Raw genomic sequence first — 16,617 nt, forward strand, 5'->3', positions numbered from 1 at the left:
GCTTGGGCACTCAAACTGTATTATTTTAATTCAGACATATTGTATAAGCAGTGTTATTCTTCTCTCTAGCATCTTCTTCTTTCATTCGACTGAGCTTGGAACTAAAGGCCAAATTCTGTACTGGACAAAGGTATTAAACTTGATACTAAAACTTAATTTCATGTTCAACTTTCTTCAAATGCATCTTTTCACTTTTCATAGCTTAACCTCTAAACATTCCATTGCATTTATTTTTTTACTTTACCCCTTCACTCATAAGAACATGAGAAGAGCCATGCTGGATCAGACCAAGGGTCCATCTAGTCCAGCACTCTGTTCACACAGTGACCAACCAGCCATCGGCCAGGGATGAACAAGCAGGACATGGTGCAACAGCACCCACCCATCCATGTTCCCCAGCAATTGGTGGCTGGGGATGGCTTGAGTTGTTTATTATTTTCATAAGAGCACCAGGTTACGTTTGAATGCTCTAAAAATGCCAAATAAAACCTATGAGGTGGTACAAGTATTACTGCCTCATGGCTTGGCAACTTCACAGCTTATAAAATAACATTATTAAACCAAAGAGAGTGCCTTGACCATGAATGTACTACACATTTTCATTTTGCATTATTTCTTTTCTCCTTCAAGTAACCCTGCTTTGAATCAAGCTTGTTCTAGCTTTCTTCATAGCATGTGCCTCAGTCTTCATTCATCCTCTGAGAAGATGCTGGATTCCTCCCAAGAGGGCAAGTTTGATAAAGTGATTTTGGGGTGTGGGGTTTCCTTGAACCAGCAGTATACAGCTATGTATCTAGGAATAAAAGTTGTGGCAGGAAGTCTGGAGAAAATACACTCTCTGTGTGAATTGTCTTTATGGATATTAGTATGTTGGAGGTTCTTGTACCTTCTGGATTGGCCCATTTTTCAACCTATGAAACTGCTGCATTGTTAATTTAGAGTGATCACCATGCTGGCTAGTGATTTCATATGATAGTATGATGAACTAGGATGACATGAGCTGAGACTGAATTTTACATCCCCTCTTTTGTGGGGTAATGTGGAATTGCAGGACAATATGAAGGAAGCTTGGACTACAGTTGAAATATTTGGGGTGGGGGCAGACCAAGGGTAAACAGAAATTAGGATTCTCAGCTAGCAGTTACTTACTTATTCTTGTTTTTTCTGGTTGTTGTTTTCTCTTAGAGCAAGAAATATCTGAACTCCTGCACAGGAGTCTGCCCCAATTAAACTTCAGTGTACTGGAAAGCATCAGCCTCTTATCTGAAACCCCAGATTCTTTCTGTTTAGATGAAACTCTTCGCAATCATCAGTATAGCCTCCTGCTTATTTTCTACTTTGCTTTTAGTCAAGAAGACAGGTGAGTGCAGTGGCATGAACAGGAAAAGCATAGTATTATACCAGAAAATCAGTAGGTGAGATCAGTAAGCTTATTTTTTTATCTGTTGCTCTTAGATTTGTTCCAGAAGCAGAACTATTCTCATCAATAAGAAGTTTCCTTCTGTCAGTCCAGGATCAGGGAGACTGTCCACCCCCATATGTCTTCAAAGCTGTTTTGTACCTTTTGGCAATCTGTCATGACAAGACTAAAGCTTTAGATTCGGTAAACACTGGCTTAATAAGGAGTAGCTTTTAAAACTTGGCACATCACATTTCTGAAGGTTTCGTTATTGATGGGCCTTTCCAGACAATTAAAACTCAGTGTTCTATTATGTTAGTGCTGAGTGCTGGTAGCCAAGATACAACATCAGTAGCATAATATCCAACCCCTGTCTATGAGAAAGTAGTCTTGCTTTGGGGAAATAGGTATAATTCTTTCTGGAACTGTTTTTTGTAAATAGGGCTGGGTGAATATTCTACCTTTTGGTTTTGCACAGTGGTATAGTGACCATCTGCAAAGAATCAAACTCCCAATAAAGATTTTTGAAGAGTGATGCAGTGAAGGAAGAACACAGATATCTGCTCTTTCTTCTGGAATAGCTGTGATGATTTGCCCCTGATAATAGCACATTTGGGGAATGCAGAGCACCAAGAGCACTTGAACAAACACATATGCACACATTCTGATACTTGCAGAGAGACTGGAGGGAAGCTAGTGGCCCTTAGCATGTGATGTTACAAGTGCTATCTAGAAAATCCCTTTTATGTGTATACAATTACAGGCCGCTCACAATAGAAATAGGCAGAGGAAGATGTACCTTTCCTGTAACACAATATTAGAATCTGAACATTGTTAAAATATGATATTCTTACAATAAAAGAATTTGAAAGAAGATTTGGATCCCAGAAATCAACTAGAAACAACTGAACATTTATTGCATGAAAAAACCTGCAAATTGTCTGGAAAGAGATGATTGAAATGTGAAAAGACACAGACAGTTCTTGTTTTCCTTTGTTTCTCTGCATGAAGCATTCTGAGATGCAGTTTCTTTAGTTTGACTGAAACTTAGTGCAAGTCGTGAATATTTATTTTTATGAGAATGCTATTACCTGTTCCTGAAGCCATTACCTTTATATGCTTTCATATTATTATTCCACTTATATAGCTGAATGGAACCTCGAAATGCTTACTATTATTATGATAATGGATTACTAGTATTATCTGATCATATTATTGTGTTTAAAAGAGATTATTCACTTGTCCCAAGAGAGGTCACTTTGATTTCATGCTGACCTTTTCTGATCCCCCTTGTACCCTCTAAATCTAGGCTTCGCTTTCTGCGATAAGGAAGATCCTGGATATTATATCTGATTTCAGCCTGGTGTATGTCCATCATCCTCTACTACTTAAATTCTTTTTACATTATCCTGAACTTATGGGAAGATTTGGTCATCACATTCTCCGACTCTGGTTCTCCTGCGAAGACTACAGCCAAATTGAATCCAAAGATGTTGTCACAAAAAACTTTGCTGGTGGTTCTAATGCCTTAAACAACTTTAGAAGTTTGCTTTCCATGCTAAAAGACAATCCCAGTGCTTTACTTGTGTTGTTGGTATGTAATTATTAATTTTTATGAATATAAGATCACAATGTGAAAATCCTTAACTATTATAGATTAATTTCCAGAATATAAAATATATATGATTCTTTTATCCGTTTTCTGGAAAGGTTTTTTTTAGTGGCAAGAGTTAAAATGAGGGGAATGTTTTCCATATTATTTGTCTCATTATACTTAGCAATAACATTTATCTCACTTTTCTTCTACCCTAAAACCACTGATCCATAAGGAAATAGGTCTTCTGAAATTGTCTGCTTACTTAGCTATCTCATGTTTAGAAAGTAGTAGTAGTAGCATTTGTTTATATAGTGCCATTAATGTGCATGGCTCTTCACAAATTACAAGTGGACAGGTTCCCTACCCCAAAGAGCTTACAATCTAAAATTCAACAAAAGAAAGGGAGATTGAGGCAGGAATAAACCGGTAGAGAATACACCTTTCTTTCACTTATATGTGCTTTTACTTAAGTTTACAGTAAGGTATGCAGTAGGCAACATGGAAATTGAGTTAAATGAGGGAAGTGGGATCATCCAGGTGTTCTGAGAGGCAGTTCCAGGTGGAAGGGGCAGAATCATTTGAGGGACCAGCAGACTTTTGGATGGTTGAGGCTGATGGAGCTGTAGCAGTTATTTAAATCTGACATTTCAAAAGTATCAGATTTGATTTTAGGGAGCTCAGTACATGTTTAATAGTTTCCACAAGTGCCAGTTTCACCAAGATTTTACCATGGTGCCATCGTGGGAGGGGAATGGGGAGAGTACATTGTGTGAATCTACCCTAATAAAGAGTTTTAAATATCATATATATTTTTGACGAGAGAAAATAACAGAAATGGTACCTTTCCACCAGAATGATATACGATTAAAAAAACCCACCAACTATTTTATACATGAATTTTATAGAAATAATTTGGTATCAAGCTTTAAAGTAAACTAGGTTTTCAGACACAGAAAGTTTCAGAAAAATATGCAACAACCTCACAGATGGTTATGGGAACGTGGTCTGGAATAGCAAGGAATTTATTCTAATCATATAAATATTCATTGAGCTAAGCCAGGGTTGCACATACTTTTCACTCTTGAGGGCTACGTAGCAGCCGTGGGGAAAGAGTGATCTGTATGAAGATATTTGCGGGAGGGGATAGAGAGCCTTCAAACCACAATTGTGAATCCAAATCACAATTTAAGTACACCCTGTTTATTGAGGAACAACTTAGTTTATTTGTATTACTTATTGCCATGATGTCTCATGTGGATCCAGATTAGTATGATGATTGTTGAGGATTTTGGAATTTGGCTTCTAGTTAGGTGTCCAAATTTTACACTCTGCATAACAATACTGAACAGCAGCAACATCCACTTAAAAGAGACCTGATTTGCTTTCTCTGCCAGGATCTAGTCTGTTTTGGCACCAGTGAAATAGCTCACAAAGTCTTAATTACACTGGAGACTTTCCTGAAAATAGACGAGGATGTCCATGTATGTGATCTTCTTCGAAGCCAGTTTCTACAGATTCTGCAGAAGCTTCTGGTAGAGAATAGTTCCAGTATTTTACGAGGTAAATAGGAGATGAGCCACATCTTTTAAGTACGAAAAGTTATGATTGGGTAGCAAATACCCCAAAGTATCTTGTTGAGACACAAAGGAATAGGGAAATACTTGGGCCAAGAGCTGTAGTGGGCAGCATGCAGTTTTGTTAAAATGATATATATAAAAAACCATCGAAGTGTAAAGGCCATCTTGCATTTTTCATGACAACAACCCCAGATTAGCCATTAACAGTTCACTAAAGAGGGCAGTGCAGCCAATCCCAGATTTCTGATTTAGCCAGTGTACCTGTATCATACTAAATGTGTTTGAAAACTGGTCAGTCAGTTGGACTTTACATTTTTAACTATACACTTAAAAAATCAAGTGCACTCTTAAAATGCAATGTGTGAAGAGGCATTAGCATGATTAATAGAACTGAACTTAGATGGACCAGTTTTCCCACAGAAACCCTTTGTGTGATCCAGTTTTAGGCTTATTCTAGGATATAGTTCACAATTCAATAAGGTACCTAGAGACTGTTGCCTAACTGCTAACTAAATTTTCCCCAGTGTATAAAGCTGATATTAGTTTTGTTGCTAGCATAATAGCAGGCAATATATGAAAGAATTTAAAAACAACAACACCTTAAGAGTATATCCCAGCACCTTCTATTTTCTTAGATGTAAATCTGGTATGCCATTGGGGTGCACAACCGTTTTGGCCCTGAGAATTGCAACCGATGTTGGTTGGGGGCCATGCACACGCGTGTGTGCGCGCACACACACAAACACACAATATAGTTAGAGCTTCCCTTTGCTTCTTGCTGGACCCAATGGCTTTTTAGTTCCTCAGATCAAAAACTTAGCAGGCTTGGTCATTGAATAACTTTCATAGAATAGAAGAGTTTGAAGGGTCTTGGAGGTCATCTAGTCCAGTCTCTTGTCAGTGCAGGATGCAAGTACAGAAGGGGTGCAGAACCTTAGGACCGGGGGGAAATCTGGCCTTCCTGGGCTCCAAATCTGGCTCTCTGGGGCTCCCCAGATGGCCATGGCCCCCCCTCCCTTGGCCTCACTACACCCATTTTCCTCTAGCTACCTATTGTTTGGTGGTTTCCCGGCTTTTATTTAGCTTTTTCCCCCCATTCTAAAAGGTGAAATGCCTCTCCTAAGGCTCAGTTACTGGCAGTAAGAGCTTTAAAGCTACAATAGGCTGGTATATTTGGCCCTTTTTGCCCTCAGCCTCACTCACCACTGGAATACAGCTGCTGAGAGCTTCTTCAAAATAGAATTTGGCTCTTGGGCTGAAAAAGGTTCAACACCCCTGAACTATAGCATCCCTTACAGACGGCTGTCCAGCCTCTTAAAATACCTTAAGTGAAGGAGAGTACACCACCTTCTCAGGCAGTCTAGTCCACTGTCAAGCAGTTTCTCCTAATGTTTAGCCAAAATTTGCTTCCCTTCAATTTCTACCCATTGCTTCATGTCTTTTTTTTTTTTTTTTTTAGTAAACCAGAGCCTGCCACTTTTGTTAAACCTTCTCTTCCTGGTGCAGTTGAGGTATGCAACAGAGAGAGAGCTCGACAGCACAGATTTTAGATTGCTCCATCTGGGTGAGTTTCTGAATTCATTTGGTATGGATCTTTGGTTAAGAAGGCTTTATCTGTGGAGTCTCAAGACCAAACTAGACATGACTTTAATTGTATGATTAACAACCATGTCTGGTTTATTTTTTAACTTAAATATCAAGTGTGGAGTGGGCTGATTTTCATTGAGACAACATATTGGAAGGGGAAGTTTAACCCTTTCCTCTATAGTTGCAATCTTGTGGGAATTCATCTCCCTGTCTCTACTTCACCCTTCCTGTTGATGCCAATGGGCGCTTTTTTCCTCAGTCACACCAGGAAAGCTCAAGATTAATTTTGTTGGGATTGCTGCTGGGGAGAGAAAGATTAAACCTCTTCCTCCCTGTGTGTTGCAGTCCTAATAAATGCTAGGTGGGAAGGGGGCTACTTTTCAGTTTTAAAAAATCAAGACGTTGTTAGCCTGGTCCTCCGTGGATGCACTTTAGTGACTAGAGTGTCCGTTAAGGATCAGGAAGATCCAGGTTCAAATCCTTGGATCCCTTGGTTCAAATCTCTACTTGGGCTTGAAGCTCACTGGGTGATCTTGGCCCAACCACTGTCTCTCAACCTAGCCTGCCTTGCAGCATAGTTGCTTTGAGAATAAAACATGGGGAAGGCCTTTATATGGCACCCTGAGGTCCTTGGAATAACATTTGAAAGAAAGTCACCTTCATAGCCATAGGCTGAAGAAGTGACAAAAAGAGTCCCCAGGGGCACACTGAGCACAAAACAAAAATAAATAAAAACAAAGCAAAAATGATGGAAATTAAATTGACAAACAGAATAAAATAAAGTAAAAAATAAAGAGGTTCCCGAAGGTGCTACTGCTGTGGTGGAAAAAAGAAAAAAAAGAACTGAGTGGCAATGTGGGAACCGTGCCCCCTTGACCATACGTGTGAGGATTGAGGTGGAACACCCACCAAAATTAGGCTAGCTTTACACATTTCCCAAATGGAGAGAGAGTTTTTCCTATGCTCAAAGAGGAAATGGATAACTTTAATACTTGTGGGAATGCTTTTCCCCCCTGCTATGGGTGATGAGTGTAAGGCAGGATGGGGAAAAGGTAGAACTCCAGATGTTTTGGACTTCAGTTCCCAGAAGCTTCTGCCAGCATGGTCAATGGTCCAGAATACAAGAAATTGAAGTCCAAAACATCTGGAGATACTTTCTTCTCAGGATCTGAAGATTTACTTTCTGCCTACCCCTCGTATAAGGCACAAGTGTTGTGCAAAATAGGGTTCTGTATACACATTTTGGGTGGAGGTCCTTAACTTTAGTGGGAGTTAATGTGTTTACCAGTTGTAGCAGTGCTTGGGGTGTGGAGTTTTCCTTTGCCAGGAGTCTGGATTGCCCAGTTCAGGATATGTCCTAGATTACTGGATTAGGTTAGGCACTGAGCAGGAGGAATGTATTTGCATATATCCGGAGGTCTTACACTAGTATGCTTACCTAGCGTGAATACCGCCTTTTGAGTTAATGTAGTTAGAGGTCAGCCAGTACAAGCAGCAACTTTCTTGTCCTGGCTGTCCCTAAGCTGCTGCTTAGTTAGCCGCTCTGAACAAAGTGGAGATTGTGTGTCAAGGTGCTGGGGTGATACTTAAAAAGATGGTGAGGTTGAGCTCCCCAATAAGAATAAGTTTTCCTTGCGCCCAGATTGGCAAATAACCTAGATTTTATACCTTCTATTGTAAGTGTGTCTGACAGTAGCAACAGTTCAATCTCCTGACTGTACTGCTGAAGAGTTGTGGCATATGTGCTAATTACGATGCACAGCTGTGACAGTATTCATTATGGAATTTGTTGGGCTCTGTTTTGAAGCAGATGGTCTTTTTCAGTGTCTGCAATGACGTTGAACACTAAATTGATTGGTAGTCTGAGCTGGTGTACCTGTTTCCGTATCAACAGTCTATCCCCAAACATTTAGCATATTAGAATCTGGAAAAAAATGAAAATTATATTGAGCATTTCTGTCACACAGTCAGCAGGTTGTTTGGAAAATGCAGTCCAACAGACCTTGAAATTCTTCAGCCATCCCTAAACTTCCTGTACTGGTGTCTTAGACAGACAACACCTTCTAGTCAGCAAAGAGGTAAAAAGTTAAAAATTGATTCTGTTGTTTGTGGTAGGACTTGATGTAATTCTGACACTTCTTCTCTCACATCTCCTGCAATATTAATATCCCTGCCCTTTGGGAAGCTACACATGTTCAGAGTACATGAATACAGGTACATAGTGATTTGGTTCAGACATTAATGCTAAACCCACAGCTATGAGTATTGAGATTGGAAACTTTTGTTTTTGTTTTCAATTAATTGTGATTGCATCTGAATCTGGAATTGTGGTTAATCTTAGCTATGGTTTAGAAAACAGGCAAGGATTATAATCCATAGTTTGAAGTTGGCTTTTCCCCCTAAACCAGGGGTAGGCAATCTTTTTGGGCTGTGGTAATTTGAGAAACTTTCCTGGGCACCACTACAAAATGGCTGTCATGGGAAGCATGACAGAGGACAAGCAAAGGCTGAGTACAAGGCAGAGTGTGGTCTGTGCCTCAATACAATAAAAAACTTTTGACAGCACTGTTTTCGGCACCATCAGAAAACTATTTCACAGTGATCCCAGCTGCCGGTAAGAAAATGGACTAATTACAAAAAGTGGTTGAGATAGAGCATCTTGGTCGGCATGTCCAGAATCCTATTGGTGCCCATGGATTCCATGTTGCCCACCCTTGCTCTAAACGAAGACTAATCACAGCGTGCCCGGATTTGACATAATGTGTGGCGATGTGTTGTGGATTGATCAAGATGACTGCACAGATTCTATTCCGACAACTGTCATTCTTGGTTCTCAGTTTTCATTAAGTAGAGTTGTCAGTTGGGTGCCCTGACGCAACACCTCTCAAAGACTTGACAAAAGACAGTGGATTGCCGGTAACATTCTGATTATATATTTCAGTAAAAACTGGAATAGACCAAGAAGGCGTAGCTGGCGGGTGGAGATTACTCATTTTTCCTTCCTCCTGGTAGACAAAAGGGCTGTCTATACACACTCAGAGCCCTGCAGTGGCTGCAAATCTGCAGATTCACAGCTACTGCGGGGCTTTTCTGCAAAGCTGTGCACCGGAAATGTTGGGGACTTACCCCGACTTTTTTTGGTGGGAGTGAGATCACCCCAGCTCTTCCACCATCTGACTTCACTCCATGGCTGAACTGGGGGGTGGTCCTGGAGGATGGCGACCTGCAGTGGGTCATCGGAAGCCAGGAAGAGGGTGGGCGGGTGGCTACAGTACCAAGATGACTGCTGGAAACCCTGCGATCCCTCCTTGGCATGGGGATTACCCAACGCCATCCTGGGAAAGCGAAATCACGGGGTTTAGGGGGAAGGCTGTACCAACTCAGCACCATGAAGAGAGCCCCAAAAGTAGTGGGCAAGGGAGGTCTCCATGAGTAGCAGGAAGTCAATCTTTGCTGGAACTGGATCTGAAAATGATGCACAGAGCTGAAATCCTATGGCACAATGGGTTTCCCTAGACATCTGATAGGGAGCAGGAATATGTTTGAGTGCTAAAGGTATGAATGCCCGTTTTATATTCAGCTATGTGTGTGTATGTGCGTGTGTGTAAATAAACTTTGTATCACTGAAACAGCATAAGTCTCCATGATTGCCTTCTGAGGAAACTGAATCATGGGTAAGCTTAGGAGCCCTTGAAACATCTCACTGCTTGGATGTAGGGTACAATCATATGTGTGAAGCATCCTTAAATATCTCTATTATTTGATGGGTAAAACAAAATGCACTCAGTGAGCACCCATCATACAACATCTAGACATCAAGGACAGATAAATACAGGGGAAACGGCTACTTAGAGCTACTGTAGAGAGGTCTGATGGTAGGGAGGACCTATCTCCTATTTGTTCATGTTACTTTTTTTTTTTTTACTTTTTCTCTCTTTCAATGTCATTGAGGTACTCAGTACTTAAAATAGTTGTAGTAAAAAGAAAATCCATAAGTGGATTTAATGACAGATTTCTACCACATGATGCATATTTGCAGGGATCCTTGGAGAAGGAATTGGCATTGAATATCAGTCTTAAATTAAGACACAGGGCATTTGTCTCTGCTTGGGATTAAAAATCTTGAAGTTCTAGATTTTTCTGAATAATTACCTATAGACAAACTATGGATGTGTTAAGGTTTTTCTTCCTAGCTTGTGTAAAAGAAGAAGGGCAGTCACATTTAGCCATATAGGAAACCACTCTAGATGGAGGAAACAGATTATCTAGACCCATTTTCATTTTAGGCCTGGTTTTGGGATAGAATTAGCCCTGTTCACCCTTTTATCAGGACAGGGGAAGTTCAACCTTGTTGATTCTCCTTGATCATTCAGAGGCTTTTGATGCTGTCAACCACTGTCCTTGGAAGCAGTGGTGGACTGGATGCGGGACAATAAACTGAGGATGAATCCTGAGAAAATGGAGACACTATGCGAGGGTGGCACCTGTGCTACCTATTCTGAATGGGATTGCACTTCCCCTGAATAATCAGGTTTGTAGTTTAGGGGTAGTTCTGAAACCATCTTTGTCACTGGATTCAATAAGTAGGAGTGCCTTTTATGAACTTTAGTGGGTATGCCAGCTATGGCTGTTTCTGGATAGAGATAGTCTGGCCACAGTAACCTCAGGATGCTGCAAAGCACTCTGTGCAGTCTCTCATATGAGACTGTTCCAGAAACTACAGCTGGTGCAGAAATCAGCGGTTGTGCTGCTGAGCTGAACAGCCTACCTTAAGCATGTTATAACTTTGCTCAGAGAACTACCCAGCCTGATTTAAGGTGATGTTATTGACATATAAGGCCCTAAACAACTTGGGACCCAGCTATCTGAGGGACCAACTTCTCCTATATCAATCTGCCCATTCACTGAGATCAGGGCCTCCTGGTTGCTCTGTTGCCTGCACAGGCATATCCGACAGCAACCAGGGTCGAGGGCCTTTTTTGTTGTGATGACCTCGCAGTGCTAAAGATGCAATATTTGATGGTGTTTCAGCACCTGTTAAAACACAGCTGTTTACCCAGGCATTTGATGATTTTAATACCTAGCTTAGTAAATTGTTTGTTTTTATCTTTGTATTTAATTTTTCTTATTTTAATTGTTGTGTTAATGAATTTTGTACACCACCCTGTGATTTGATGAAGGCTGGTGTATAAATATTTCAAACAGAAAATAAATAATATCATTCAGAATCTTTTTTTATATGATAATATTACTTAGTATATTATGTTGGCCCATAAATGTGCCATAACAAGAGGTTAAAAGATATGATCATTGGATAGTCCAAGAATCTCAGAGCCGTGGTGTTCTTGGGGTAGTAAGAAATGTCACCCTTTGATTTCAGTAGATATTCATGATTCATACTTGGTGGTGTTCCTCGTAGCTACTGTTCTACCGGTTACATGTGACTTGTTTGCCTCTTTCTTTCTTTACAGTGGTGGCGATGTTACTTTCTAATACACCTTTGCTAGAGCTACTTGAGAAAGTTCTCCATTGCACATGGATGCCAGTCTCTTCCTCTGAACCTGCTTTCCCCTCGTCCGGTGAAGCAATTCTGTGTTCTGCTTGGCTGCTGACTGCTTCTCTCTTGGCTCAACAACATATTTACAATATAGAGGTTAGAATTATAGTCATAAGAAGAGCCATGCTGGTTCAGACCAAGAGGCTATCTAGTCCAGTAGTCTGTTTACACAGTGACCAACCAGCTGCCTGGGGGAAATTCACTAGTAGGACTTGGGTGCAATATTGCCCTCCTGTTCGTGCTCCCCAGCAACTGGTGTACACTGGGTAAAATCTAACAGTCCTATTTAGAATAATTTCATTGCAATAAATGGGACTTAAGTTAGTCATGGCTAACGTAAGTTCTCTTCATTCCGGTGGGTCTCCTTTAAGTAGGACTTATGTTAAATTTTACCCACTGTTTCTAATACTGGAGGTAACATATTATTATTATTATTATTATTATTTATATAGCACCATCAATGTACATGGTGCTGTACAGAGTAAAACAGTAAATAGCAAGACCCTGCCGCATAGGCTTACAATATAGCCATTATGACTAGTAGCCATTGTCAAACCTGTACACAACTTGTCAAAAGAAGGGTGAAGTACAAATAAGTTGAAAACAAACATTTTCTCATAGGCACAACTCACAATTCATTTACTAGTAGAGCTTGTTCCAAAGCAAGTAAACATAGTTTAGCAGCTTGGACAAAAAGGGGAAACTATTATTAGAGATTTCTTGGTTTAATAGTCCAGATGTAGCTAGAGTATATCATCCCTATATTTTAGCTATTCCTATATTTTAGCTATTTGTGTTCTAAATGAAAGTTTATTCCATAAACTGAGTAAATGAGATGAACCATATCATGACTAGCTTAGGATACAACAGATCCTGTTGTATATTGATATACAACATATATATCAATATATTGATATTCTCAGCAGTTCCTGTGGAATTTGAGTATTTATATTAAAGTATGAATTCCTGATGCTTTCTTTTAGTTCTTTGATAATTCATCAGTTTTGGCAAGCACAAAACTGTTGCAATGCATAGATGGATGCTTTGCTCATGATTGTGAGCTAATGTTTTGCCATTCCCTAATCCTCTGAAGGGAAACAACAGTTTAGAAGTAAGTGGTCCCATTCATTTCAGTAGAGTGTTAATAATGAGGATGAATCAAAAGCATTGTTGAATAGCTGGCTGTCTATGTTTCCTCATTCTGAATTCAGAAGGCATGGGGATTCTGCCTAATGTTGTAAACAAATAATACAGGGAATAATTTAAATGAGCAACAGGTCTAATGGTAGCGTCCTTTTTGGGAGAGGTCAGCCTCTGAACAAAGAAAATACAGTAGTTCCTGTTTGCGCTCTTTATAGGGACCTGTTTCTTTCGCTCCATCCCCTCCTTCCCAACCATTCTCTGTGACTGTTTTCTGAAAGGTTCATCATATAATCTGTCTGGATGTGGACAAATTCTTCAGTGCAGTTGCCTTCAGGAGGAAGAAACCCATATTATTCTTTGGTAGGTGATGTCTTTGCCAACATCATTTAAAGCTGAGAGACACCGGAAGAGGAAATAAAGGCTGCTTCATATGTTACAAAAATGGAATTCACTTCTGCTAAGAAAATATAGTCTAGGAAGCTGCAGCCAGTTGTGTTTTTTTCACTGTATTTGTACGTGTGCAGGATCGGGACATGACTATATGTAAGATTTGCTCAATTCCTATATGAAAGTATCTTGAAGTTGCTTTTTTAAAAAAGTGTGTATCAAACAAAAAGTGGAGTGAGAGGTGGGTACTTGAAGCTTTCCTGCCCTGTCTCATCCTTCCTCTTAAAACCTCAAACAGCTATAGAGGACTCTAGTGGTCTCCCTCCAAACACCCATAAGATCAGTGCCCCTTTCAACAATGCTACATCATCAAGTGCTTCCAGACCATTCAGTCAGCCCCAAGTGACTTCAAGATGAAAACAACACTTGAATACACTGTATATGGTTAAAAGGGAGGTGGAGGATGTTTGCAAACTTTAATACAATAACTTGATTTTCTGTGAACTCTATCCAAGGGGGGGGGATTAAAGTGGATTTGCTTATGTCTTCCATGAATGCATATTTTTCACATTATAAATCAAACTATATATAGTAAAATTGCCTGAAATAGATGCTACATAAATTACCATTTAACTGATGCAGCACTAGTCCAGAAAATAAGTCCATCAGGGCTTTCTTTTTTCCCCCCAGACATCATCCTACGCTCACATCCAAACTATTGAAAGATTAATGTAGGTGTTCTTATTCAGTATGAAGTTTTAGAATAGTAATTGATGGTTGTTCATGGTCTCTATGAAATGTGGGATGAGGAGACTTATTTTGTACTAATACACAGTTTTATGTCCAGTCAGCATCCTTCAGTTTCTGAGAGCCTTCTTTAGACAGAACCTCTATTCCTCCTTTGTGAAGTTTGTTATCCAGGCCTCAGATGAACACGGAAAGGAACTGCCCCAGTCAAAAGAGGATGCCTTCTTGTATCCATTGGCCATGTGGCATGTATTGTCCTTGGTTATCTGTCTACAAAACCTACTAATCCAGGTAGAAATCTATTGGGCATTTAAGCATTTATTGTCAACAGCAGCAATAGTGTTGCATTTCGAACACAAAGTCTGAAGAGAATGCATACAATCAAGTGCAGTTTCTTCCAGTTTCCTTCCAGACTTTATATTACTTTTCTGTTGGGGCCCCCATTCAACTATTCATGCAGTATTCACCTATTGAATGCTGAGAGGCACTATTAGATATTCTTTCATTTTCAGTGCAGACAAATGTAAACTCTGGGACTTTGTCAAGTCTTCTTTTAACTCCCATGGCTTCGTATAGCTCCCTTAATAGCAATAACTCCTACTGCTGCCTTCATAAGAGGTGATCATGTAACACAAGCAACATTTTGTATTCTTTTGGCAATCATGGCTAGGGGGGTGGGAGAGAAGCGTAGCCACCTCCACTTCTGTTAGTATTTATCTGATAATAATCAGTGTCCTCACCCATTATACTTACAGAAGGACATTTTGCTATCACAAACTGTTGTTGGATGTCTTGAAGTTCTGTTGGAATACCTGCACTCAAAGAATCAGAGCATTGGTATAGCTTTCAACATCCCTATTTGTGTTCAGTTTATTATTTTGTTTTAATTGGTTTAGACACTTAGACAATGACCTGGTTTGCATGTAACAACAACCCAGAGTTCATAACTCCACAACCAAACATGGATTCTCTTCCTGGGTTATGTCTATCAACCCATAGTTAAACCATAGTGCAGGGTTCACACATAACAATAACCCATGATTCAAAGACAACCCATACCGAGGTTGTTGTTACATGTGAACCAAAATATGTCACATGAAGAATTTTGTCAGTGGGTTGTACAGACTTCTGCACAATCTCTGTTACCCAGTGGGTGATGGAGTTGGAAGTTACAAAGGCATGGTGTATCACCACACTGTATATGCATGAAGTTTCTTGCTCTTAAGGTGGAGGCACAGGGATTTTTCATGCACCTGGTGACTGGTATGGATAATGTCTTTACTATTAAGGCGAGACATTACAATCAATTGGAAGTGGAGATGAATGCCAAACAAAAGATGTATTGCTAGGAAAGGATGTTTGGTAAATAGACTAGTGGCTGCCTTTTGTCCCCAGCATAAAGGATGTCTGTGACAAATTCACTAGAAAATAGAAAGGACCAATTGTGGAGGAAGGGCAAGATTCATGGGAGGTCCCTTTTAGGTGAATTTTAAATAGAACTAAGTTTTCCAGCCATTGCCATCATTGGTTCTGCATTTCTCTTAAGGTAGAAGATGATATCCCAAAAGTCTAACCTCAATATTAACTAACAATTCCCTAGGTTTTGCTTTCTCTTCAATTATATTTTTTTCTGTTCTCCACTCCTCCAATATATTTGGATCAGTGAATTAGATAAGAATTTAAATTATAGCCAGCAATAATGGCCCTTGGTGAAGAAAATAGTATTTTTTTACTCTCTTTTTGCTAGGGAGCATCCATTTTGTTATAACTTTTTGATGACATAAAGCATAGGTGAGGCCCTCTGGGTGGTGTTGAACTACATGAGCCTCAGCCAGCATGACAAATGATCAGGGATGATAACATAAGTGCCATGCTGGATCAGACCGAGGGTCCATCAAGTCCAGCACTCCGTTCACACAGTGGCCAACCAGCTGTCGGCCAGGTACCAGCAAAGCAGGACATGGTGCAACAGCACTATCATACCCATGTTCCCCAGCAACTGGTGCACATAGGCTTACTGCCTTGGATACTGGAGATAGCACATAACCATCAGTGCTAGTAGCCCATTAATAGCCATCTCTTCCAGGAATTTATCCAACCCCCTTTTAAAGCCATCCAAATTGGTGGCCATCATCACATCTTGTGGTGATGAGAATTGTGGTCCAACAATATCTAGAGAGCCACCCCTGATATAAAGAAAATCTTGTCTCTGTATAAATAGGTACACTTAACTAGGTTGTTTTTAAAAAGATAACTGTTGTTGGTTTTCTTCTAGCATTCCATATTGCCTCACAGCCATGGAATAAATTCCTGTTGATCACACTTCTGGATGGTAATAACCATTCTTTTCTTCACCCAGAAATTCTTAGACTAGTTGCTTTGGTGAGTACAGGGTCTATAAATAATTATCCTACACATTCCTAGCATGTTATTGCAATACGCTATGTCTGCAGGTTTTTTCGTTTCTATGAAAGAATGGGCCAGATATAGCCCTGGCATGTGCAATTGGGAGCCTTTTCTACAGGAGGCTTTTATTGTGCGCTCGTGATTCTTCTTCACTCACGGTACTTTGCAGGTCCTTTATATGATGTCATTCTCCAGGGCTGCTTGCGTGCTTTACAAC

At 40.0% G+C, this 16,617-nt stretch overlaps 2 protein-coding genes across 2 annotated transcripts in view; one reads left to right on the forward strand and one right to left on the reverse strand.

Annotated features, from left to right (window-relative positions):
- Nucleotides 1–16,617, reverse strand: part of PMM1 (phosphomannomutase 1) — a 172,091-nt gene that overhangs the window by 91,122 nt on the left and 64,352 nt on the right. The gene's annotated exons all lie outside the window — the stretch shown is intronic.
- MEI1 (meiotic double-stranded break formation protein 1) overlaps nt 1–16,617 on the forward strand; it is a 38,624-nt gene that overhangs the window by 17,485 nt on the left and 4,522 nt on the right. Inside the window, exons 11-23 of the mRNA XM_063134651.1 lie at nt 70–130; nt 631–728; nt 1,186–1,360; nt 1,456–1,603; nt 2,709–2,993; nt 4,391–4,556; nt 6,033–6,137; nt 8,128–8,238; nt 11,632–11,813; nt 13,139–13,220; nt 14,095–14,285; nt 14,750–14,831; nt 16,270–16,376. Of these exons, the coding sequence (XP_062990721.1) occupies nt 70–130; nt 631–728; nt 1,186–1,360; nt 1,456–1,603; nt 2,709–2,993; nt 4,391–4,556; nt 6,033–6,137; nt 8,128–8,238; nt 11,632–11,813; nt 13,139–13,220; nt 14,095–14,285; nt 14,750–14,831; nt 16,270–16,376 (1,793 nt within the window). The remainder of the gene's footprint in view (nt 1–69; nt 131–630; nt 729–1,185; nt 1,361–1,455; nt 1,604–2,708; nt 2,994–4,390; nt 4,557–6,032; nt 6,138–8,127; nt 8,239–11,631; nt 11,814–13,138; nt 13,221–14,094; nt 14,286–14,749; nt 14,832–16,269; nt 16,377–16,617) is intronic.

Source organism: Elgaria multicarinata, chromosome 9, assembly GCF_023053635.1.
Source record: "Elgaria multicarinata webbii isolate HBS135686 ecotype San Diego chromosome 9, rElgMul1.1.pri, whole genome shotgun sequence".
NCBI classification, from domain to species: Eukaryota; Metazoa; Chordata; class Lepidosauria; order Squamata; family Anguidae; genus Elgaria; species Elgaria multicarinata.